Source organism: Ochotona curzoniae, unplaced genomic scaffold, assembly GCF_017591425.1.
Source record: "Ochotona curzoniae isolate NIBS_2020 unplaced genomic scaffold, NIBS_Ocur_1.0 contig_4514, whole genome shotgun sequence".
NCBI classification, from domain to species: Eukaryota; Metazoa; Chordata; class Mammalia; order Lagomorpha; family Ochotonidae; genus Ochotona; species Ochotona curzoniae.
The window spans coordinates 810506-837073 of NW_024466312.1; the positions used below are offsets into that span (position 1 = coordinate 810506).

At 36.8% G+C, this 26568-nt stretch overlaps 1 protein-coding gene across 5 annotated transcripts in view; it reads right to left on the reverse strand.

Moving 5' to 3' along the window:
* Window positions 1-15869: 15869 nt before the first annotated feature.
* Window positions 15870-26568, reverse strand: part of IKZF2 (IKAROS family zinc finger 2) — a 152296-nt gene continuing 141597 nt past the window's right edge. For all 5 annotated transcript variants that reach the window (XM_040986446.1, XM_040986445.1, XM_040986450.1 and 2 more), the window contains exon 8: window positions 15870-24259. In XM_040986446.1, coding sequence (XP_040842380.1) covers window positions 23535-24259 — 725 coding nt within the window. In that variant the 3' untranslated portion in view covers window positions 15870-23534. The remainder of the gene's footprint in view (window positions 24260-26568) is intronic.

Genomic DNA, 26568 nt, shown 5'->3' on the forward strand with positions numbered 1-26568 from the left:
AAAGGCAGCCGTTTATCTTCTGCAATTAGCACGTAAGGAAGTATCTTACACATCTTAATCATATAATATGTATTTATAAACCGAGTTTAGTAAGATTCTTTCCACTACATTGATAATACTGACACATTAAACAACTGCTCTCAAGAATCAGATTCCTCATTTGGAAGAAGAAAATTTGAAAAAAAAAAATGAAAACAGGGACATTGTCTCCAGGATTTAATATTTTCGCAGTTAAGAAAATAACAAAACAGACCTGAATCATAGTCAGGTAACTATGAGGTAATTTTCTTGTGTTTAATATATACTTAGCTTTGAACACAGGTAAAACTCAAAACAAAATGAAATTTAAAAAATAGAATACACCGCCTTGGAATTAACAGAATAACTTTCTTCCAAGGATTTCAAGTTCTTTTGGAAAGACACCGTGCTTTCAAGGCCATGCAGGCTCAAGTAGCTGAGCCTGTGTGGGGTAAAGGTGTCATCAACCACAACATGGTGTTTGCCATGGTGTTTCTGGTGCAGTCGCACACAGTCCACCTTAATAGTTATTTCAAAATATAGGAGAATTGCATTTCCTAGGATTCTCACAAAATGCAATGAGATTAGCTTATTTATTTATTTTGTTGTTGTGTTCAGATTTCATGTGTAAGAAGCAAGAGAAAAAAAAAAGTAGTGCCACAGTTAACCTCACACGGCAAGCCAGGCCAAACCTAGGAGTTACCTTGCCTGACTGCTCAAGACCTATATTGCATTAACTTTCACCTGCTCAACACATAACCAGAAAGTGCAATGGTTTGTTTGTATGGAAACACAAGAATTCATGTAAGCCAAACCAAACAGTCTAGATGACAAAATGACTCAGTTTATTAGGAGCTGGACAGACAAACGGAAATGAAAGGCAAAAGAGAAAACTGACAAATTCTATACTTCAGAAAACCTCACACACAGAAAAAAATCAACAGAAAATGGTAATTTACTTAATTAGAAATGTATAAAAATAAACATTGGAAAGGTGATCATCAAACTATCTCAAATCACATGTAGCACATGCAATGCGCGTTTTGATAAATTTAGAAAAAAAGTTTCTGTACTTCAAGAGATTTGAACTGACTTTTAAGAGAATGGAGAGGGACGGGAGAGAGCAGACTTGCCATTTTAGAGTGTTTTTCCAACCCAGTCCTTACTGCTCATCTGAAAACAAGAAGTAGAGCAGGTCAGGAAAGGGGTTATGGTTAACACTGCAAGATGAAAGATAAGCAGCCAGGCAGTTAGAAGCCAAAGCATTTTATCTAGAAGAGCAGGTCTGGCCTTGTTTCCATCTTGATAAGGATTAGATTGGAGAGCTTGTTTGTCTATAGACTAGGATGAGGAGGTTGGGGGGCAGGGTGGAAGAAAGGGGACAGGGAAGTTGAGATGAGTGAAGTTGCTGCGGCAGACCACTCATGTGGTGCTAATTCCCTCTTCTCTGTTCCGTGTCTCCCTGAACTTGAAATTGCTAGACTTGTCTATTTAGAGAATATGGCTGCATTTCGTTTCCCAAACATCTAGCAAGTTCAGATGATTTGAGCAGACTTACTATCTCAGTCTAAATTTGAAGGCGATAGCTAACTGCTTGGGCCTTTGACTCAGAACTCAAAGGAAATGATGTGTAACGTTAAGTTCCTCTTGAAATAGTGAGTTTCTCCTTATTCTGAAGCATAGGCACAATCTGTTTTTCTCTTTAACCTATCCCCATTGTAAACAGTTGATAATTATCACCTGGGAACCTCAACTCTTATACTACTTGAGCTTGATGATATAACTGGTTCAGAAGTTACACTGACAATATATAAAATTGACAAACTTTAAGGTCACCAAATTTTATGACATAGGAGTTATGGTTGCAAAAATATCAGGCTTTTGTGCTTTCCTGAGACTTCATTTGGTATCATTTTTAGAATGATACAATAGCACCCAAACCCAGCAATCCAAAAAGAAAGAGGTCACCTGTTCCTTACAAAAAATAATAACAAATAAGACTTAAAAAGATTTCATTTAGCAAGAAAATAGTGATTATCCTGCTCAGGCCATTGCTTCCTCAAATAGAATTTACTGAATATTGTTAGCACAGGAGGAAGTATTGCAGGATGGATGTAATCCGTAAACCCGTTGGGGTTGATTATACCATAGGGGAGATATAAAAGAGTGTTTTTACTCCAAATGATTAGATGCTAAAACAAATTTGTATTACTGGCAGGTGCAAAGCGAAGAAAGTAACATATACTTACTTATCTTAGTTACTTTGCAGACTTTTTGGTGCCTTGAGTCTTATACTCTCAGTGATCCTGAGCAATCCCTGTGGATAATTAGCTCTGGAAACTGCTACATCCAAGTATCCACAACTGCTCTGCTGGGAGAGTCTGCTTTCTGGAATCCTCATTTTAAAAAATCTATTATCTATCTATCTATCTATCTATCATCTATTTATCTATCTACTTATTTGAAAGTCAGATAAAGTGAAGGAAGAAAGATGTTCCATCTACAAGTTTACCCCCGAAATGCCTGTAACAGGAGCTGGGAACTCTATCTAGGTGTTTTACATGGGTGACAGGCATTCAGCTATTTGAGTCACCACCTGCTGCTACCCAACGTGGGCCTTAGTGGTAACTGGGACTGGAGCCGTTTTTCCAGTGGTGTCTTATCTGCTATGTCAAATGCCTTCCCCAGTCCTCACTTTTATTTTTTCTTATGTCCCTCTCTGGGCTGCTCAGAAAAACTGTTCTAGAAGTTGGAATGATAATAACAGCAGCCACCATTTATTGGGGAAGCTTCTAGGTAGCAAATGTTCTGTAAAGCATTCTCTATATAATGCGTCTCCATTGTTCGTAATACCCTTTTGCTTTTATTCCTTATTCTGCTTCCTTTTAGCACAAGTTTTACCAAAGAATAATTATCATTTACTATTTCATATCCCAACAGTAAGATTTAATTTTTTCTCAGAAAAAAATGTCTTTAGTGCATTGAGCTGAGAAATATGGAAAATCTAAAAATTAAAATCAAAAGAGCCAGCAAGCAGATGAAGCTGCTGCTTGTGGCATCAGCATCTTATATTAGAGTGTGTTGGAGTCCTGGCTTGCTCTCCTGCTTCATGGTAATGGACCTGCGCAGAAGCAAGATGGCCCAAGTGCTGAGCCTCCTGCCAAGCAAGCAGGACAAATGAATGGATGGAGCTCTCGGCTTCTGGGTTTTACAGGCATTTGGGATATGAGCTAAAGGATGGGAAATCTTACTTCCTGTTCTCCCCCCCGTGTCAGCCCATCTTTCAAATAAAAATGAATAAATTAAAACGCATAACCTAACTTTCTAGACATAATCATTTTGGTATATATTTTCCTGAAAATTGCGATGTATCTCCAATATTCACTTGTAGAATCACTCTATTTCATCTTGTATGTACAATAAGTTTTTCAATCCAGTTCTTTCTTTTAAGATTTATTTATTTTTACTGGAGAGTCAGATTTAGAGAGAACATACAGAAAGATCTTCGGTCTGCTGGTGATCTTCTGTCACTTTTCAAGTGGCCGCAATGACTGGAGTTGAGCCAATCTGAAGTCAAGAGCCAAGAACTTTTTCTGGGTCTTCCACATGGGTGCAGGGTCCCAAGGCTTTGGGCTGTCTTCAACTGCTTTCCCAGGCAACAAGCAGGGAGTTGGATGAGAAGTGGAGCATTCAGTACATGAACAGGTGTCCAAATAGGATCCTGGCGAGTGCAAGGCAAGGATTTAGTCCGTGAGCCATCACATTGGACCCATTCCAGTTGTTTCTAATTCTGGAATTTCATTTTAAATTCTGGAATTTATTCCAACAGTCCTTTCACACTTGTCCACCTAGGTATTAGTGTCTAATTGTGACTGGTTGTAGTTTTCGGTAACTCAGTAGTCCTCAACATTTTTGTCCTGTTAGCATTGCCCTGGAATTATGACATTCACATGTGTGACTCATTCCTTCAGGTACACGTCATGCTAAGTGTAATTATGTTTCTTTTTAGATGTATTTATGTTTTAGAGTTACAGAGAGAAGGATGGACAGAAAGAAAGATCTTCATGTGCTGTTCCACTTCCCAAGTGGTTGCAATGGCTGGAGCTGAGCTGACCCGAAGCCAGGAGCTTCTTCAAGGTCTTTCATGTGGGTGCAGAGTCCCAAGGCTTTGGGCTGTTCTCAACTGCTTTCCCAGGCCACAGGCAGTGAGCTGGATGAGAAGTGAAGCAGCCAGGGTATGAACTGCCGCCCATATGTCATCCTGGCAGATGCAAGACAAGGGTTTAACCCACTAGGCTTTCATGGCAGGACATTAAGTATAATTCTATAAAACATCTCCTTCTCTCCCAGGTCATTATGAACTATACTAGAATGAATGTAACATTAGTAAAGCGATAAAAGATGGGAACAGACTCAAGTTTAAGTATATCTGGGTTCTGTAGTTGTAATAACTGCTTAAATATTGTTATGTGCTTTGTTATATGATCACGAAGCTTAATGTTAGCTGGCTTTCTTTGCTATTCCCTAACCCTACTTTACTTCCAGATTCCATACTACAAGCAAGGAGAACTAATTTCTACTATAAGATATCTTTATATTCCTAGAATTTTTTGTGGAACAAAATTCAAACTCCTTTCTCCTGGCATTCAACATCTTTTTCCAGCATTTTCAGGCACTTCTCCTTTTAATGCCATCTTTCACACGACTCTCAGAACAGGAAATACTGGCATTTTCCATATTAACTCCTTTCCTCTCTCTACTCCTCATCCTACTGCAGTCTATCTGAGGTTCCATTTACTCTTCTGAAAGTGCTGCTGATCCTGAGGAATCATGACCTAGCTACTACTAAACCCAGTTGGGATTGCTAGGAAGGAATGAACATCTGAATTCATTGGCTGCTTCTTTATTAATCTCATGTTTTTGCTCCTCTCAACCTCTACCCATACTCAACACTCTGCCCTCAGGACTCTTTCCTAAGCAATTTTCTTTATGCTCTAACAATTCTCTTTGGGAGATGAGTTCTCTTTGTGGTTTCAGTTATTATCTGTGCACAGATGCAAGCAATTCTCTATTGCTAAATTGTGTTTCTTTCCTGAGTCTTAGGTATACAATGGCTCATGAGATTTTTTCCCCCTTGATGGTCTTTTGACATAACTACAAAATTTCCAGAAAGCAATTTGTCACCCTCCCCCATGTTTCCCAAACTCTTCTTCATAAAGATTACATAGTTCTATACAATGCACCAGTTGCCAAATTTCTTATCCCAGAATATAGGAGATATAACTGGCATCTCTCCCTATTTTTTGGCCTTCACATGTTATCTAGTTTATATCATGGCCATACCTCAGAACATCTCCAAAATCTATTATATATCTCAAATTCCAATACAATCACCTTAGTCCAGATTGCCCTCCCTTATCTAAGTTAATTAATCTCTTATCTACTGCTTTGCACTTTAACAATCCAGCCTCCACCACACCCAACTAGTTTACCTCAAATCTGATAACATAATCCCTAAATTTTAAACCCTTCAAAAGATAAGTTCAAGGATTTGCCATGATTTATTAGGCGTTCTGAGCTCTGGGTCCTTCCCTTCCCTCAGTACATCTACCAGCCCAGGTAATTCATGATGTGCGTTTTCATATTCTCCGGCCTATCTGCAATGAGCTTTGTCAGTTTCTCAGCTCTCCTTTTGGTCTCTCTTGCCTTGCACAGAATGCTCTCCTCTCCCTACTCCCTTTGCTCCACTTCAGAGTTCCTGTTCTCTAGGATTAATAGATTTTTCACAAAAAGATGTTAAAGTGTTTGTACTTTCCAGGTCATAACATGCATCAGATTACATGACTAGAAGTCCTCTTTCTCCACATGACTGCTAATAATTAAAGTAGGTCAAATCAAAGCACCACAAAACACTTATATTTATTTTTCCTTAGTGTATTTCAATGCAAAAGCATTCACTTCTGTTTCTTTCTTTCTTTAGTTTTACTGTAGGGTCCATCCAATCTTCTTCAAAACGGTTTAAAGACATTTGCAACCCTTCCGGATTAAGGATTTTTAAAATTCTTTCCATGCTATACCTTTCTACCTAATTTAATGGAAATGTTTGCAGCAATTCTTATTTAGTCTTTCTAAAATATTCAACTTAATTTTTAAAACTTTTCCGTTTTGCCTTGTCCTTGTGAATTATGTTAGTGCTATTGAATTATATTATATGATCAATAAGTCAACTGCCACAAATAATTTGGACATAAAACTAATTATTGAAAAATGAAAAAATAGCACTTTCACATGGCTATTCTTATCATCTTTAGATTTAGTAATTTAGACTAGAAGATTAAATCATTTACATAACCTTAAAAAGGTAAATAACCTTTGGTGTCCCCTTGGTCTGTGTACTTGTAAGCCCATGCCCTCTTTCAACAGTTTTTTTATCTCCTTCTATCAGCTGGTAATGTAAGACCTCTTCTAGAAACAGAAAGAAAATGCTTCCTGGCCTCAAGTAATTCTTAGATTTGCCAACTATTTGTAAATATTAATTCTCTTTGTTTATCTTCCTAAAAAACAGACAAACAAATAAATACCAAGAGGAGCAAATGAAGAATGCTTAGGGAAAAGGATACAAAGCTAAACAATAAGGATGATTATGTGGTTAAAACCAGAGGCTTATGAAGAATGAGGTGGGAAAGAGATTATCAAACAAATCAAACCCAAGGCTATAGATCTACCTACGGGATTACTTAACCGATAGCATGGAAACTCTTATATAAATTATCCATGCTACTGTTCCCTTCCATAGAGGATGTTGCATTTTCGTATGTGGCTTGGGAAGACTTCCTGGAGCAGATTAATTCCAAGTGGTGGGGAAAACATAACTTAGTATTTAGTATAAAAAAAATAAATCTAATTTATAGGCTGAAAAGTCAGTGAAATTGAAGGGGCTGAAAAAATGGGGGGAGGAAATCCATATGATGGTTAGAGAAAAAAGGAACATTTTATTGTTACAGTGAGGAGTATATGCTTTCCATAAAATTGTGAGAAGGATGGCAGAACATTTTAATAATAACTTTGCTGGACTGCAAACTACAAGCCACAGCTCTGTATTTATCATTAATTCCCTTCCAGTTACACAGGTCTGTTATTTTTATTGGTGGCTCTTCAAAAAAGATTTATTTCTTTGAGAAGCAAAGTTACAGGAAAGGAGACAGGGAGGGACACAGAGAGTCAGACAGACAGATACGAAGATCTTCTGTCTGCTGGTTTACTCCCCAAATGGCTGCAGTGGTTAAGACTGACCAGGCTGTGGAACCAGGAGTCAGGAGCTTTTTCTGACTCTTCCACATTAGGAGCAGGGGCCTAAGCACTTGGACTATCTTCCGTTGCTTTTCCCCAGAGCGTTAGTATGGAGCTGGAAAAGAAGTGGAGCAAAGTGGAGGTGGACTACTTTCCTACGGGATATTGCAGTGTGGCAGGCACCAATGTGGCAGGTGGCGGCTTAGACTGCAATACCACAATGCTGGCCTCTAAAGTCATGTAGCCACTTCCTTTAATGTTACTATTTCCATATCAACATATTCAAATATTATTTTTATCATTCATAAATTCTCTTATCCTAAAGATGGAAAGGGGCAGTGAGCTTTCTCTTTCAAGTATAAGCTATCATTCTCAGCAACTTCTCCTAAAGTCAAATGAACTATCTCGACTGAAAATTATAAACAGAAATTACATGAAATATAGAAAAATGATACATCTCATTTTAATATATTGTGTAGATTCATGCTTAAATTTTGGGCCTTTTTTTGTGAACTCCATGGTTTTCAGTTAATTACTAAATCCTTTTACTTAAATCTCTTATTATTTTATCTGGCAAATGAGTGTCAGTGACATCTTCATTATAACATTGTTCTGAAGATAAAATAAGAAAAACATTGAGATTACCACATTGCCTGCCACATAGCAAGGATGCAAAAAGTAGCTGTGGTCATTCATAACACAGGAATAATTATGGAGTTGAGTTTCATTACAGGACTGAACATAGAGCTGTTACTGAAGCTATGAATTGTAGACCAACCAGACTGAGACATGTAAACTCTACACTAGACTTCAAAGATCCAGAGTGAAAATGGAAGAAAGTGTGGTATCATTAAGTTTTTACAGGCTTATATGTTAAAATTAGATATGATTTTAAAATGTATTTCCATTTTTTGGAAGGCACTGTGATGGAGAGGGTGGCATAGACATATGATCTTCCCTATGCTGGCTCATTCCCCCCAGAAGACACAATAGCCAGGACTGGGTCAGGCCTCTGCCAGGAACCTGACATTCCATCTGGGTCTACCATATAGGTGGCAAGGATCCAAGAACTTGGACCATCAGTGTTGCTTCCCAGGTATTATTTAGCCATAAGCTGGATTGGATGTGGAATAGCTGGTACTCAAACCCATGCATTCTGATGGGGAATGTGGGATTCCTAATTGCTGAGCAAAATGACTACTCTGATAGTAGTTTAGACATAGAGGATTAGACAGATAATAAAGTTAATTTTGTTCACAATTGATACCATTTAATACTACAGCAGATGTCTTAGTTACAAATGTAGCTTCTATTTGTTGTGTGCATTACATTTTGAATCTGCAGCACTGCAACACATAATAATAAAAATCACAAAGTACGCTTAGTTTTAAGAAGTCTCGTACACTTTTTCTATGTGAAGTATTGTCACCTGCAATGAACTTCAACTACTTCTTACATGGGCATTTAAAATACTTAAAAATCTTTTATTATAGAATTTGTAAGAAGGAGTAATATATTTTAATTTGACAGAAAATATTCTTTATAACATGTTTGCAAGGTGTCCTCCTTATGTAGTCTGTGAAAATAACAATAAAGTTTCCTTAGACATCATATATCTATTTATCCAGTTTTGCTTTGTTTTGTTTTGTTTTAGTGACTAGGTATCTGAAAACTTGGTAAATTTTAGCACAAAGCGGGAAGATTAACAGGACACAGGTATTAGGCAGCAGTTAATAAGAGATTTTGGAGAAGCTTGTGTAACTAAAGGGACTGTCCATAAGCTGTGTGGGATACAGTCCCATACCTGTGCATCCTGTTTCTTTATGTGACCTTGAGCACGTCTCGACGATGATGAACCCCACTTTTTCAATGATGTGATTTGCTCTATGTGAAGATAAAAAACTAAATCAATTTACCAAAAGCCTTCTCTGTAAATTATAAGAGCCCATCACCAAGGAGTCAAAAAAGATGGTACTACATAAAGCATTCAAATTATTATACAGAAACAAGTCCTTTTTACAATACGCCAAGTTGGTAAAAAGAACATCTTTAAATACTAGGTTACACATTGCAAAGAAAACAAGAAAAAGCTCAAACATTCACAACAGAGGAGACCACAGATGAGACTTCCCAGCCCCCAAAGGTTCCAGAGTATTCTCAGGAATCCGCATTGCTCTATCCTGGCCAAGGTTTGGACTCTCCGGTTCCACTCTTTGTTTCTCTTTCTTAAACATATTGAAATTCAAAGGAAGTGAAAATCAAGCACATTTCTCTTAAGCATTCTACTGTATTTCTGAAAACTCCCCAGTAAAATTCCAAAGTCTTTCTTAAATACTATGCTTTCCAAAGGGTATTCCTGGAATTCAACCTGTTTTTAACCAGGAGCCTTCCAGCAAATTGTATATGTATTTTAATTCAATAATGATTTTTCCTTATAGTCTTTTCTTTTTCTTTTTAAACACTAGTCCTGTTCCTTCTACTCTACTGTGTAGCCATGGGTTCAAAATTTTTTGATTTTTGAGTTCTCTACATGTCTCATGGATCAACCCACCAAATATTTGGTCTCAAAATGAATATGTACATGTGTACCTATAAGTACACATTTGTGAGTATGTATGCATACGGATGAGTAAATTATGCATCTGTATATTCAATGCCAGCTTTCCCTCCAGGGACTTTCACTGGGAGCTTGGGAGGTGAACCCAGACAAAGAACTGTCCGTCCTGCTGGTCTGTTTCATTTGACCAGGAGCAGAGAAACAGCAGCAAATCTCAGACGGGCAGTGTGAGAACAGGGTGGATTTCATAGCCCAGTCAGCCCCCTAGAGCTGAATTGGGGGCCATTTTGCGTAAGGAGGAAAGGGCAAGGGAAAGGACTGAGCATGTGCTGAGCTGGGAGTGGCTCATTTCTGACTGGGTGAACTGCAACGATGTGGCATTCTACGGGTTCCACCCGGGGCAGGTCTGGGTGACCCTCGGATCTGACGGAAATTAAGGGGAAAAGGTTTTAGTTTTGAGAAAGTGCTCTTTGTAACTCGATTTCCACAGAATTGAAGAATAGAAACAAGACAAGTAGAAAGCATAAAGTCTACAGATTTAAAATGTAACAAGTGAAAATAATTATACCAGTGTACATTGCCTGTGGTATATTATTATATGAGACTTTGGATGTTGAATATTGGCTGATGTGTCTATTACTGACACATGAGGGCTGGGATGTGCTGAGGTATGAATGGACTCTACTATTGTCTAAAGCTACTAATACAACTACAAGTCATGACCAAAAATTGTACCTGTGTTACACACACACGTTGAAAATATGGCTGAGAAGGGCTACTGTTAATATTAACCTAAGTCATATGATCATGGCATGGAAAACATGCTTCATTTGATATCTGCGGGTTGTTAATGCTTTAAAAAATACTGAGAAAATCAGGCCATGTCTTTTTAGGAGACATATAGAGGATTAAAACACAACTAAGTGAGGTGTATAAGTAAACCACACCATTAAGATAATCCATGCAGATGGCATGATTTGTTATTCAATCTTTATATACCCCAAATCATCATACCATATTGAATCACTGTAAATTCGTCCATACTAAACAAAGAATCATCACAATAAATGAAAGATTCAAAAGGTTATTAGCAAGAAAGAGAGCAATTCTTTAAAGAAAAGAGATATTGTGAGTAGGGTTGTTGATCTCTCAAGTTGATGGCAATAAGTTTCGTAGGCTAGAAGAAACTGAAAAATTCTCAGTCATGCACATCTTCCTTAGACTGAATAAGGAAGTAAAATTCCTAGACAGATTAGCACAAAGCAGCAAGAGTCCATCAATAATGCAAAACTTGCCCATCCAAGAAGAGCCCAGGGCCACATGGCCTCACCATTGCATTCTTCCCAATTTATAAAGAATCAATATCAAGATTTCTTCCTCCTCACGCCCCAGCATCCGCCAGATGTATTTATTTATTTGAAAGGCTGAGTCAAAGACAAAGAGGAAGAGAGAGCAACAGACGATCTCCCATAAGCTGGTTCACCTCTTCCACGACCTTGATAGCCAGCAGTGGATCAGGGTGAAACAAGGAGCCAGGTGCTTCTTCAGTGTCTCCAAAGTTGGTGGGCCAGTTTCTGCATTCCCAGGTTTATTAGTAGGGGGCTGCATAAAAGGTGGAACATTTTGTATCTAAACTGGCAGCTATGTGTGACAGGCAGAGACTTAACCCACAATGGTGGCATCAGCACCAATCCTGAGCCCACTTACCTAGGCACAAAAACCAGACAAGGGCATGACAACAAACTAAAGCTACAGGCCAGTATCCTTGATTAACTTATATCTTTAACAAATTACTAGCAAATTGAATCACAGCATTTTAAAAGATCACTCCCAAAGCTTTTCAGCTAGAGGTGCAGCTTGACCAATGAGGCAGAAAAAAAAAAAGACATCCAAATTGGAAACAAGGAAGTCAAATTGTTAGTGTTTGTCCTTTGCTTGATCTTGTGTGAGAAAACTCTGAAGACTTCAGGAAAAAAAAAGCTGTTAGAACTAAAAATGAATTACACTGGGGTTGACGCTGTGGTGCAGTAGGTTAAGCAGTGGCCTGCGGTCCTATGTTCCTAATCGGGTGCCCATTTGGGTCCCTCCTGCTTTCTCAGGCCACAAACAGAGAACTGGATCAGAAGTGGAGCAGTGGACATGCACAGCACCCATAAGGAATGCCAGCATTTGTGGGATACCTAGGGGAAACTCCTGATTCCTGGCTTTGGATTGGCTTAGCTCTAGCCATTGTAAATAGAAAAGCACCCCAAAAATGATCAAGTTAAACCATAGGCTACACACATGGACAAACGTTTATTAATGAAGACAAAAGATGGCCAACAGATATGTGCAAAACATGCCTAATGTCACAAATCATCAGAGAAATACATTTTAAAGCCACAATTAGATATTATATGATTGGCCATTACACAATACATATATCCAGTGAAGCACCATGATATCTGTATCAGAGAATCTGGATTCAATACTTAGCTCTGGTTTCTGACTCCAAGACCCTAATGCAGACCCTGGAAGACATTGGTTCTGGCTCAAGATATTACGTTTTTGCTGCTCCATTGGGAGATCTGGATTAACTTCTCCTTGCTATCAGCCTGGTCCAGTGCAGCTTTGCTATTGTGGGTGTTTACAGAGTGAACCAGCAGACTGGAGTGGGGTGTGTGTGTGTGTGTGTGTGTGTGTGTGTGAGAGAGAGAGAGAGAGAGAGAGAGAGAAAGAAATAGAGTGAGAGAGAACTAATTGTCAGTAGGAGATTCTAGTCTTACACTTGAAGCTTGGAAATCAATGTTACACTATAACCAAGCTACCACTTGTCAGAATGACTAAAAAATAACCTGGCTAAGAGTTTGGAAAAGTATGAGTCACTTGCTATCCTAGTCCTCCTTTCTTCTACATTAAGTGTTATTGAAAGATAGTTTCATATATATATATATATATATATACAAACATATTATTCTTGTATATGTAATATATATCATGTATATATGCATATTACAGTCTAATGCAAATAAACAAATAGCAAAGGGAGTCTGGGTGGTATGTGGAAGCACAGACTATTTAATGTCCACAAAATTAGGTTACTTACCTTGTAGAAGTGAGACAAGGAGAACATGATGATAGGTCTAACTGCAGCAACCATCCCTGAAGACTGGGGAAACTTGTCAGATCAAAGCCAAGAAATTCCAAATGGTAATACATGTTTTGTACCTAAGGGCAAACAAAATGACGTTGGATTGTATGGTAAATACACAATCACAGTGGATAATTAGGATTGGAGTAAATCTTAGAATTGATTTAATGTAAGATTAAGAGTAAAGAGATAAATTAGTAGATAGGTTTTAGCATCTAAGAATAACAGGCACCAGGCCCTGTCTCATTGAAATATAAAAGTGAAGGACTCTATGAAATACCCAGTTAGGGCAACTCTCCATTTTTCAAAATTTGTCATAAAATTTGAATTTTGAACTACTTTCGGTGTATTACTTAATACTCTGTATCTTGACTGTGCCAATGAACTCACACATGGGATCATTCCATTTAACCCAGTAAGCTTTGCTTTCAAATATTGCTTTCAAATTAGGTCTGCTTAAACATTTTATATACTACATTGCAACATTTGTTTTTTCTTTGTTAGCTACATTTATGAACACACACTGATAAAAACTGGTTGAGAAAATAAAACACTTATCTGTGTACACCTGGAGTCAGAGTCCAGCTATAACTTTTTCTCTGATTTGGGAGGTTTATGAATGACACAATGGAGCTGAGCCTATGTTCTTACCAATGAATTCAATGGAAAGTTTTGGAGATCTTATAGTTCCCAAGAGCAGTTTTTGAGAGGAAATGAAATAAACCCAGCAGCGATTGCACTCATTTGTAATGCACTTCTAAAAAGGCAGGCATGCTTAAAACTCAAGAACACTCTGATTGCATCAATTTACTCATCCTAAAGGGTTTTATTTTGAAGAAAATTGTGACACAAAGATGAGAAAATATAGTAAATGGTATAACAGGTTACACAGGGAAGGCTGATGTGGAAAAACATGTATAAGGAGGGAACCCAAAGCACCTGGAAACAAAGGTGGATTAATTATATGATGTCATGAGTAAAGAAAAAACAGGAAGAAGAAGGACGTAGGAAACAAAAAGAGCGAGGCTAGACAACCCTTTCCTCCCACAGTGGACATTTGCAGTGTTAATTTATCTGTTTAATAGCCCAGTGTTCCAGGTCTTGCCATCTCTGCTTTTGAATTGAGAGTGATAGAATGAATTCCTTCACCCTTTACAAAGTTATGGGTCACCATCTTTGAAATTTTAATGTCCACCAAATCACAACCAAATTTAGGTCTGAATGTATTGATATAATTTTGACTCTGTCACATTTCCTTACATGCTCTTAGTTTCCGGTCATAGGATGTCACTAAGAAGCACCACCATCACCAAAGGTTTTGATGCAATTCTATCTGCTGGTGGTAAAAGGACAACCCCAACTTCTACCCAGTGAAGCTGAGCACTCTTACCTTATTGGAATCATTGGTTCTTCTGGGAGCATTGACAAATCTTGCTCCTTCAGGCATTTCAGTTGGTGTGAAAACCAGGTCCGTACAGTTTTAGTTTTTAGAACAAGCAACACTTCACTAATGTGGATACTATCTCTTTTTACTGTTTTGGGGAACTGGTTTATTGCTTGACAAATTTTATGTTAAGAGGCAGTTGGTTTGAGTCAAGCCATAGTCTAGGGCTATAAAGCAGCAGTATAAACAAGGAGAAAAAGGCTAAGATTTTTTTTGCAGAGCCTGTCTTTACAAGATCTCTTTGTACTTTTACCATTTTTATATCACCTTATCTTCTTTGTACCTACTATGTACATGTGGCAGCACCTTCCTTAGATACTGTGCTAGACACAGAAAAGTAGCACAATTCACTTTCATAAGTTATTTATCTTGTTGGAAACTCTAGAGAGAAATAAAGTCACACTGGTAACCTTCAGTAGTTATTGACTACATGTGAGGTTTTACTGAAAGCTTTATGGGTTCATCTTAGAAACCTTATAGCAGCAGGAGGTGGTTGCAAAAATGCTAAAACAAATTCCTTCACTCTGTAGTTTGTACCCCAAAGATTCCTTTGCTTTGGGAATCTGGATAAAAAGTGCTAAATTATCATGATTACAATTGTTTGTATTTGTTTGACCCCATTGGTAAAGAAATAGTCGACCTAATGGCATGCTTTTCAAGAAATGCTGGTTTCTATTGATCTCACAAGCCATTTCTCCAAAATCTCGGAGGGATCCTTCATTAAGTTAACAGCTACCAGATAATTTGGTTGATTCTTCCTCTTTTCACTTTGCCATTTTCCTCATTTTCATTCTGTCTCCCAGAGTTAGCTTAGTATTTTGAGTTCCGAAACAGTCAGTGAGACAATTGTTCATTTGCATTTGTGTTTTTAATTTTGTGTGGCAGTTGGAAGTGAAAATATTGGGAAATGTGATAAATACCCACTGAATTCTCCAAATACATACTGATGCAGCCCAACTCAAATAGCCGTCTCAACATGTGACGGTGGACTTTGTTCTAACACAGGAGTTAAGCAGACATTCGAGTTTTCAATTCTATGAGACCTTTTACTGGTTATCAAGACGCTTACAACAAAACAAATCTTGTCATGGCAAAAGGTAAGAATCCACCTGTAAAATCTGAAGAATGTGAATTCTGTGACTCCTGTAGAAACAGCACAAGATGAAGCCAAATCACCTTCTCTATTGGGACTGAACAATCTATGAGTTTATGGCCTGTTAGTTTGCCATCAAATGGTGCTATCAACCAATACTTGGACCACTTTTGTAGTGCACTTCAGGGCATTGCACAATGTTCTCCCTTCAGGTTTCACACTTTTCTGTTATGAAAAAGGGCTTGGGTTCTGACTTCATGTACTCTCACGTATCGGTACTGTCTGAATGGCAGAGAGGTCATCCTTAATAAAACATGGAATATTTTTCTTTTTCCTGCTCTAGTGGACTACTCAATTTAATGGAGAATGATTAGGTCACATGCATATACATCTCTGGCAGAAAGTATGATACATCCCCCCACAAGGCTATGGGAGCCGAACTGAACCTGCTTCTGTTCCGTGGTTTAATGTGCTGTGTTTGGAAGACGTGTTTGCATACAAAATTTTCACCAGAAATTTTTTATAGCAAATACTTTATGTCAGAAGTTTATTTTATTGGTAAAATATTAAATAATATACAGAATTAAAAACTGCACTTACACTTCTGAGAAGAAATAAATCTTGGACAAATTATGTTTGTTCCTGAGATTCCCTAAATTTATTCCAGTAGCTGTGCACTCAGACAGTACAAACCTTTATAATATAATCCTTTTCACAAAGTATTACAAAGTTTCTGCAGCTTCTTTATACACACATACAGACGCACATTCACACATGCATATACAACATTCATACACATACACGGTACCCACATACATGCACAAAACATGTATGTGCGTATATTAAAAACAATGAAAAACAAGTCCCACATTTCAGTCTGCAGTGATGAAACTGTTCAGCGGAGGTCTCCAAATCAGTATATAGCAGAGTGACTTGTCACACAGCTGCAAAGACTGTTTCCATATCTCCATAGTAAACCTCATTCTTTGAGGTACGATATTTGAGCCTTAAAAAAACTACATTACACTGAGCGAACCTGACATACAAGGTCTGGAATTTTAATTTTACATATACATTTATATATATATATATATATTTCTGTTTAAACAATAGTTATTTTCCCAAATTGTTAGTTTGAAAAAAAAATGAGGTTTACTGGTTTGACCTATTTTATTTTTATTTTTTTTTTTTGCTTCTAAAACTTAAAACATCCTAGAAACTGTTAAGCAATTAGTCTTTAAAATAGTCTAATCACCTTTGGTATTGTTAAAGAAAAATATTCTAAAATGGCAAAGACACATACTATATAAATGCAGTAAATGTCTTTAAAATAACTGCCAAAGAAATGTTCTCTTTTAATAAAACTTATTTACATTACAGCAGATTTATTACAGGAGCACAGGTATAAAAAAGAAATCCAGCACACTACATATAAATATGCATGATACGAAAAATACTTCTTACTTAAATTTGTATGAAAACAGGATAGCTCTAAATATTTAAAATTTTTTTCTTCAATTAGTGACATGGTTAAAATTGAGTTAAGTGCTTTGTTATTACAATTCACTTTCAAAAAGAGAAATGAAATAAAAGTATTAGATATTAGTTTCTTAATTTAGAGCACTGGTCAAGGGTCCAAGAACATTCAGTCTGTAAGGATTTCCACTTTAGGACACATTTCTCAGGCAAAAATGTACTAATTTCAGTGGAAACATAGCCTTAATTGATGCCATGAGATTGGACAAGTGGTTTTTGTATCTCAAATCTTTTGACGTGGGAGTGGTTTTCACTTTGCCTCTTGTGTCCTTGAACACGCATCCTATGATTTGAAAGGATTTCTTATCATTTGCTAAGGGAACATAAGTCAGAAAAGAAAAGAAAAATCATCATAGTAGTTAAGACCTGGGTGGGGGGTGGTATTGCACTTATACAGAAAGAAAATAGTATCTTTTAAACAGCAAAAACAATCATTCTGGGATTGCAAATAACAAATGGTCTAAAAGGTCCAACTAATAAGAGCAAATAGGTGGCCAGGAGATGACCCTCCAAACCTGGAATAATTTATAAGAAGGTTAAAGCATGTTTTCTCCAGGAGGGAGAAAATTAAGACTCTTTACATTTTTAATGTCCTTCTAAATATTTGCGAAGAAAAAAGTCTAATTGCCTATGATAAATCTTTTCAGAAAAAAAAAAATGAGAAGGCAAATCCCACCAAAGGAAGGCAAGCATATCACAGCAGGTTCATATAATCTCTGCGTCATGTTTTAGTACCCAGTGTTGGAAAGTGAAAATCATATGAAGATCACATAGCTTATTATTTTAATCCAACCATTTCTCTTTTTAATATAAAATCACACAAGTATAAAAATATGTCAGCAGATTACAAAGCCAACAACAATCACAAAAAAAAAAAAAGGTAAGACTTAAGAGATCAATGAACTGGAAATAAAAGTTGACCTAATTTTCAAACACAGGCAGGAGGTGAGACAGAGATAGCCAGAGACAATTACAGGAGACTGAGAGAGGATAAGGAGGTAGGGACAGAGTTCACAAAATTTACAAAGTGACAAGAAATTGTTCCAAACAAGGGAAAGTTGATTTATGTTCAAAATCTGAGAGTGTCTGACAATTTTCTTCCCTAATCACTGTTTCAGAATTTGAACTACTTAAAAAAAAAAAAGGCCAAGAATATAATAAAAGCCAAAATCCAGATTCCTTCCCTTGTTAGTGTTTCCATTTTGTAAAAAAAAACCAAAAAAATCCATGTCTCGTAAATTAAGTAAAGTCCTGGTAAGTGCATAGTAGGGGATTCAGTGACCTCCACCCATTCAAGCTTTTCTTACTGTGTCACTTGAGGTAATCGGAAGGCCCTGCTCACGGCAAACTGGCTTCTTTGTACCTGTAGGAAGTTCTATGCTGTTCTCTGCGTGGCTTAGCACAGGGCCTCTACGTTTCATATTTTTATTCACAATAAAAAGGATATCTTAAAAAACTAGGCATTTATGTACCACATTGGACAAAGATTAGTTCACAACAAATTTATACAGAAAATATACAAATGCAAAGTTGTGGGAGAGAGAACCCATCAACAGAATTAAGAACTTATTTCTAAGAGTGCAGGTGAAAAATATTCACAAAATTACAGTACAGCAAGATAAAACTAAAAAGCTAGAAAGAGAATGTTACATAAAAACCTTGTGGAGATTCCAAAATTTTAGTTTTGCAGTAAATGTAAAAATAGTCAAGATATCATTTTTGGCCTAGTCAAACACTATGATAAAAAGAAATACTAGCATATCACAGCTTCTTGGTCATAGGACATTTGCTTTGTAGAACAAGCAGCTTACTTAAAAAAAAAAAAAAAGCTGTCACAGCCTAACACAGCCACTGCAAGTAATACACAAGCACGGTATGTCACCAAGTGGGCTTCTGCTTTGGAGAATAGCAATGTGATATGACCGTTCATTTTGTTTTGTTCAAGAATCATTAATTACCTGTTTTTGTTTTTTTTAGGACATTCTATGAAACATTGAGATTATAAGATAGAGATTCCAAGACTAGAAAAACATGAATCTGGAGATAAAAATCCCAAACAATACTGTATTTTATCAACCAAAAATTCCACTAGCAAACCTTTGGGTGAATCAGAACTTATCTTTCCTTAAAATAATATGAAGATAGATGCCATCATTCAATTCCCAGCTAGGATTTAACTGTATTCTACCTGCATGACTTTACAATGGTATTCAGAAGTACTATCAAACTGAAAAGGTATTAGAATCTGGTTTCAGGATTTCCTTTGAACACACAAGCTGAAAGTTTCTGCATTAGAAATTGCTCTAACAGTTTTGCTGTAGGGGACATAAAGGTGAATTATAGTATTCAATTCTAAGTGATTTTTAAAAATACATAATAAAGTGGTGTTGAGCTATGAAAGCTAACCAACACCATGAATGTATTTTAAAAAGACACCAATGCATTAAATTCAAGATTTTAAGGGATCAATAATTATATTTAATCACGTTGAAGAAACTGGAGAACTAAAAAAAACTGTATATATAAGCTTCATTTTACTCTTGTTCTCCATACTCTTTTTTTTTTTTTTTCTTCTTTGGGATTTGGGAAATTTTCTGTTCAAGAGTAATCTTCATACAGATAGCACTTATCAAATGATATATAAAATAAAAGTGAACATGATAACAAATTTTGGTTATTTATGTACAATGATTAATCCAAGGGCTTTTTTTTTAAAAGAAGCTACAGCCAGTACATCTTCCAGTGTCAATGCTAACCTAAAATTAGTAGTACATATTTTTGTTTGTATTTTTGCTGCCTCTTTTGCTCTTTTTAGTGTTAAGAAATCATTTTGGAAACAGGATCCAAATAAGAGAAAACTATTAAAAATTAATTTTCATTTAAATTGTCTCTAATGGAAGTCTGGTTAAACATTGATAAAATACCATGAAGACTTGACAGTTTTGTGAGATGTACAGCTGAGACACAAAAACAACAACAACAACAAAAAAATTCTAAAGATCACTAAAATAGTCTTGGATTTCTCTTTGTGCCAACAAGTGAAAGTTGATAGCAATTCTATATTTTCTTCCTGGTCCAAAAGAAATTTATATTTCTTTACATTTCTTTCAATCAGCATTAAATTTTTCCACTGTTTTATTTGTTCTGGAAGTGAATAATAACCAAGCTTTAATACCTATCACTAATACTAAAGACATATCAGTAACTTCTTTAGTAGTTCTTAATACAGTCTGGTAAAGTAAACCCTCCTAATTGGTCAGGTATTAACTATAATTTTAACTCTCTTCTGTTCATGTAACACATCTGCTTTAAATGAGTATGTGTGACACCCAGAAATATAGGGTGATTCATACATACAATTGCCTGTAGGTCTGTAGGAAAATGACTTCCTGCTTTGCAGCCAAATTGAATACTAGTCTGTCATTCTCTGATTTTGTCCCCCTAGAAAATTGCTAACGGAATGTTTCATAAACTTGGAATCTCTTTCAATCTCTGCTCACAAATTCCACTGTTTTAAAAAGCCCAGTTGAAATGGCTTTTTATAACTGATTCATTACTAATTAAAGGCAACACATTTCTCCAACAATATCTGCACAAAATTTGGGCAAAACAATGTGATAAGTTTCTGTATTTTTGCCAAACTAGAAAACACACTGAGTAACCCACTGTCATGCCTCTCAAATACTTTCTGTAATGTGAAGTCTTGCCTTTTACACTGTGCATACAACTGTTAGGTGAAACTTGATTTATTTGGTGTCTGACCCTTATACTTATTTTTAAGTTTACCATGTTGCATTATTTCCTTTTGTGAAGAAAAGCAAGAAAAACGGCCCCCCAGAGTTTCCAAGAAAGCACAATGTCCATAGAACTTTCTAACTTATAAATATGAATCAACCTTGTCCTCATTTATTCTTACCACACTTCTTTCTGTTCCTCAAATCATGATCTAAGAAAATGCAACTAAACAATTGTAGCAAATACAGTTTTATAACTATTAACTACTTTGAATAAAGTAAGTTACTCAAAAGGATGAAATCAGAGAAAAGGAGAGGATGTTAGCACTGTCCTCACTTGGAGCTACACAACTCTTAGGTCCACCTGGATTCAGTGTCATCCCAGGGCAGGTAGGCACATAATTGTTCCATCCAGTGAAAACCATATTGGGAAGGAAATTCAAAGATGCTGCCAGCTAAAATCCCCACACAGCCAACATTATGAACATATGGACTGGCACGCACATGTTTCCTTAAACTGCCATTAAACACAAAATCATAAATGCAAAAATTAGTTACTTTATGCAAAAGGAATAAAAGAAATAGCACTGTAATAATGATGGAAAGAAATTGGGGTAGGAGTAGGTGAGAAAGTCTCAAAAACATGTTTTACCTCTGAATGAATCGTGTACCAACTCACAACGTACCAAGGCATGCAGGGGAATAAAAAGGTAGCTGTTGACATTTTATATATGTCTGTTTTGGTTCACTCTTATACACTTAAGGAGAAGTCTGGAAATTCCTCCAAAAATAATTATGACAGGGACTAGTAAAAAGGGAGCTGCAGTGTAACCATTCTTACCTAGTTCTAGCTGTGCTATTGCTTAAAAGTTGCATAAACAAGCAAGTGGTAAATTAGAAAATGAGTTAAGAGCCATTTGGGGGCCTGCTTCAAATTTGTTAGTAACCTCATGCCTGTTAAAAAACAGTTTCAGCATTCCATTAAATGATCTGTTGGAGCAATGATTTACTCTTTCACAGAATTCCAGAATCACAAATTGTAATTCATGGATGGCCAGGAGCTGTTCTCTCAAACACAAGTTCTGCCTTCCAAGTGTGTTTCCCCAAATCACTTAATCTGTATCATTCAGTTCTGCCCTCTAATGCTGTCGGACTAGAAAGAAAAAAATAGAGCACCCATGTAAATGAAATTATAATCTACACATGAAATATGGCAACATATATTATTCATGGATTAAACAAAGGAAAGTTTGGTATCAGGTGCTGAGATTCGTTTCTGACAAGGACTTCTACAGCTGAGTATTTCTGAAACAGAAAAACAAGACCTTTGCTTGGGAGTTCTGCCACATTCTAGACTTGATGAAAGACGAAAGGTCCCTGTTGTGTGTCTGATCTCTGTTCCACTGTACAGGTTACAAAGAAAGTTCCCTTTCTTTTGCAGGAAAAGTAGCAAATATTATTATTGAAAAAATACTAGAATAAATAGCTCTAGCTCAATGACCTTACAGGGTTCAAGTCACCACATTCAGGTCAAATTAGCAATTGCTCCGAGGAGATTTGGAAAGAAAGAGCCTACAGCAAGATTTTTAAGATCTTGTACTCCAAGAATAAAAGATGAATGAACTATGGAGAGAACACTGGGTGGTCACAGCTTGGGAAAAAAAAAAACAGTGAAAAGAAAAATATCAGAAAAAGAATTTCTCAGTGGGTTTCTCCTCCACAACCCCTACTGTTAACCTAATTACATTTTTCTGCTGACTGGTTAACACTGATTAAATGTTGATAAAGTGACAACTGTAAGCACACTTTAAGAACGCACATACACTGTGCTGCCATCACATTGCAAGCTTTTAAGTTTCTAAATAATTTATGAAAGGTAGAGTCCCTTCTGGAAATTACTGTCTCTTATTCACTCTTAGACCATGTGTTATTCTGAAAACTACATAAAAATACTATTTGTTAAAGGTGTTAAAAGTAAGGCTGCCAGGGTGTCTATAAAATGCCAGTCATCAAAACTATGGAAAAAACAGTGCTTAAGTTTAGAAAAATAAGATCACAGGACCTCAGATATGTTGTAAGTGGTCCTTAACTACCTGTAGTTGCAAAGTTTTGCTGCATGGTACAGTGTAAAACATACTGAATTACAAGTTCCATAAGGTAAGTAAACACAGAACCCACAACAACTCAATCCATCCTAGGAGATATTACTGAAAAATAACAGTAAATGTGTCTTGTTCCACGATTTTTAAAGAACAAAAATATCGGCTTACATTTTGCAACAGATTCTTCTTCAAGTAGTACAATTACTTATAGCATTTTAAACTGCCGAAGTTCTATTCAGAAAATTCTAAACTTTTTTTTGCCTCTAATCACAATCCTCGAAACCAGTGGTGAACAAGAATCCCATAGGGAAATCTACATAAATCAAGTGATTTGTTTCAAAGCACGGTATGCATTATATCTAAGTGTGGCAGAAGAGAACTGCTTTAAACTCCCACAAAATAAACAAGCCAAATTATCAAGAAAAAATATCCCCATCCTTTCTCTCTTCTGTTTCTTCCTTACTTTAATCAGGCAGAGCAAATGACACTGCGTCCACAAAATAATTATTGACAGTAATTTTTTTTTTTAAAAAAGGGGGTTTGTCAACATCTGAGGGGAGGTGAGATTGTAAGTGCAGTATTTCTTCATGAGCAGTTTACTTCATGGGGGTCCCTTTGGAATGAAAAGGCCTAGTGGAATGTGTGCTCCCCTCGAACAATGTGTGATGAAAACTCATAACGGTCCTGGCTTCTATAGCCACAGATGTTACATTCCAGTGGGTCCCGGTAGCCATGGCAACCCATATGAATGGTGTACATGACGTGGTCTAGGAAAAGGACTCGGCAGTGCTCACACTTGAAGGCCCTAATCTGTTCTCCTTCTCCATTGAAGACCTTGTAGATGTCCTTCAGAGAGCCCTTAGGAACCTTGGCAGTATCCAAAGCCTTGACATCCTCCTTCATGTAAGCTGGGCTTTGTTTCCGCTTGGGATTTAAGGCAGGGTTTCCTTGGTAGGACTGGTGGTCATCGTGGCTGCTTTCGGAGTCAGTAGAATCCAAGCAGCTATTGCTGGGAGAGGCCTCTCTTTCCTGGGGTCGACTCTTTGGTCTGATGAGCGAGATCGGGCCATCCATGTTGTTTTCATGACTATCAGAGGTTTCCCTGCTAATGGGTCTTTCTATCCTATTTGGATGATAGACCTGAGGATAAGCTGAGCTTATAACTGGGGCCACCTCAGCGATTGTGCTTGGCGGGTGCTGCATCAGAGGGTGAAGGGCCTCAGCTCCAAGGTAGGTGATTGCATTGTTGATGGCTTGGTCCATCATATGAGACGGCATCAGCTCAGCCTCCTTCTCATACGCTAAGTTCATATCAAAGTGAATATCTGGGTAGCCGAATCGCATGAGCTTTTCCCCTAAACAGAGAGGGAGAAAACAGGAGGAGGAAAGGGGGGAAAACAACAAAACTGGTGATTAGCTCAGAATGACTTTGCAAAGGTAATCAACTTGATTTTCTATAATACAACATATCTATTCTTCAGATCAAATATTCAGATTATTTCAGCTGCAACTCAGACACTCTTTATCTTCATTTATAGTTTCATAGCTACTGAGATTTCCCTTCCCCCTGCCTACCTCCCCCCACCAAGATTTCCCCTATATTAGTATTGTACATGAAAGGAGCAGGAAAGAACCATTCATAAGCCACTTGTTATTGGTGAAAATAGGTCAAATTATGCTTTTGTCATTCACCTGTCACAGTGACCAAATTACAAAAACAAAACTACACCTGGTCTGGTTATAACTTTTCTCCCTTCACATGTAGGGTTAATTTGATAAATTTAGCTTCTATTTTAGAAGAAAATCATGGAATATTTATTTATTTATTTATTTATTTATTTATGTGTGTGTGTGTATTCTTCTGGGTAAATTTTAAAAGTATTAAAGCAATTTAAAAACTTTTATCACTTGATAAAATTAATGAAACAAAAAACACTATTTAAAAATAAGATTAGTAGCCATTTCCAAAAGTACTTTCCAGAAACTTTGTCTTATACTTCAGTTTTTTGCTTCTTATTCATTTTTATCATCTCTTTCTTTTTCAGACATGTATAATTACACCGGCAGGGTTAATTTTCTATGTTTTTTCTTAAGTGGATTATGTTTATAGTTTGTCCTTTAATATTTTCTTTAAAATGTAATTTTTTAACATAATTCAAGGATATTAACTACAACAGTTTTAGTGCTTAAAATAGGAAGCTATTTTAGTGTTTCTTCAAAAACAGTCAAATGTGGACAAAATACTTCCTCTTTAAAAAATTCTGCCACCAAACCGGTGTGTTCTCCAATTATTTGCCTTGTTAGAATCTTTTAGATAAATGCTTCCTAAAACTGTGAAAAATCTTCAAAAAGTTCATGGAAAGTGTGTACAAAGAATAAAAAAAAATGAATGGATGTCAATTTTTTGGCAGCTAAATTACTTAAAATTCTATTTTCCATAAACTTGTTGAAACATGTGGACTTGTTTTACGTGTTCAGTATGTTGTTGGTGAAAAGCACACTGCCGTGGTTTGGTCTTAATGTGAGAGATCGGGGTAATGAGAACTGAGGAAAGTTAACAGCAAGAAATTATCTCATGGCATAAAGTCTGAACTACTGCAAAGTGAAGAGTTCCAAAGTTAAACTAAATAAATATATGTGTATATATATATATGCCTATATATACACACTCCAAAAGCTTACAATAGTTTAGTGAAAATGACAGCAATTTAAGAATTTTTATTTATAATGCAGGGCTAAATATGCTGTGGGTTTTTATACAAGGAATATTACCTTATATTAGGAGAGTAAATAAAGATTCTTTAGGTAAAGATTAGCCAAGTAAGGAAATATGCAGTTGGAGCAGCAGGGAGGAAGATATGGAGACAAAATAGTATATGAATGAAGGACTAGTTATATCCGCATGCAGGTTAGAATAAATGCAAAAAGGAGGAGTCCAATAACATGGAGAAAGACTTTGGGCAATAGTTTCTTTAAAACCAACAACAACAAAAAGGGTTTATTTGATTTGAAAAGTAGAGTTACAGAGACAGAGAAAGACTAGAGAGGGAGGGAGGGAAGGAAAGAGGGAAGAAGAGGGAAGAAGGGAGGGATGGAGGAAGGAATAGCGAGAAAGCGAGAGAAAGAGCGGGGGAGGCAGGGATGTGTGCAAGCACTTTCATTGACCAGTTCATTTCTCAAATGGTCACCCTGGCCAGTGCTGAGCTACTACTGAAGCCAGGAGCTTCATCCAGGTCTAAGATGTTGGTGTGGACATTTGGACCATCATCCAGTGCTTCAACAGGCACATTAACAAAGAGTTTGATCAGAAGTGGAACAATTGTGAATCTAATTAGTGTCAATATGGGATGCAAACGAAACAAGTGGTGGGTTAAGGTGCTATACCATAGTGTCAATCCTCGCTCCCCAAATTTCCATTTTGCAGCTAAGAAGTTTTATCCTGAGAGTAACAAGGTTGGAAGGATTGGATATGGAAGGGCCCTGATACTTGTTTGCAATAGGATTTAGAAAGTCACTACTGCAGAGGTCATGGAGGCCTAAACTACTATAATGGAGTGGAAATGAAGAAAAGCTGACGAATGCAAAGAAACTTAGAACATGTAGATGCTTGAGCTTGCTGGTTATCTAGATATAGAGATGAGAAAGAGAAAGAATCAAAAAGACC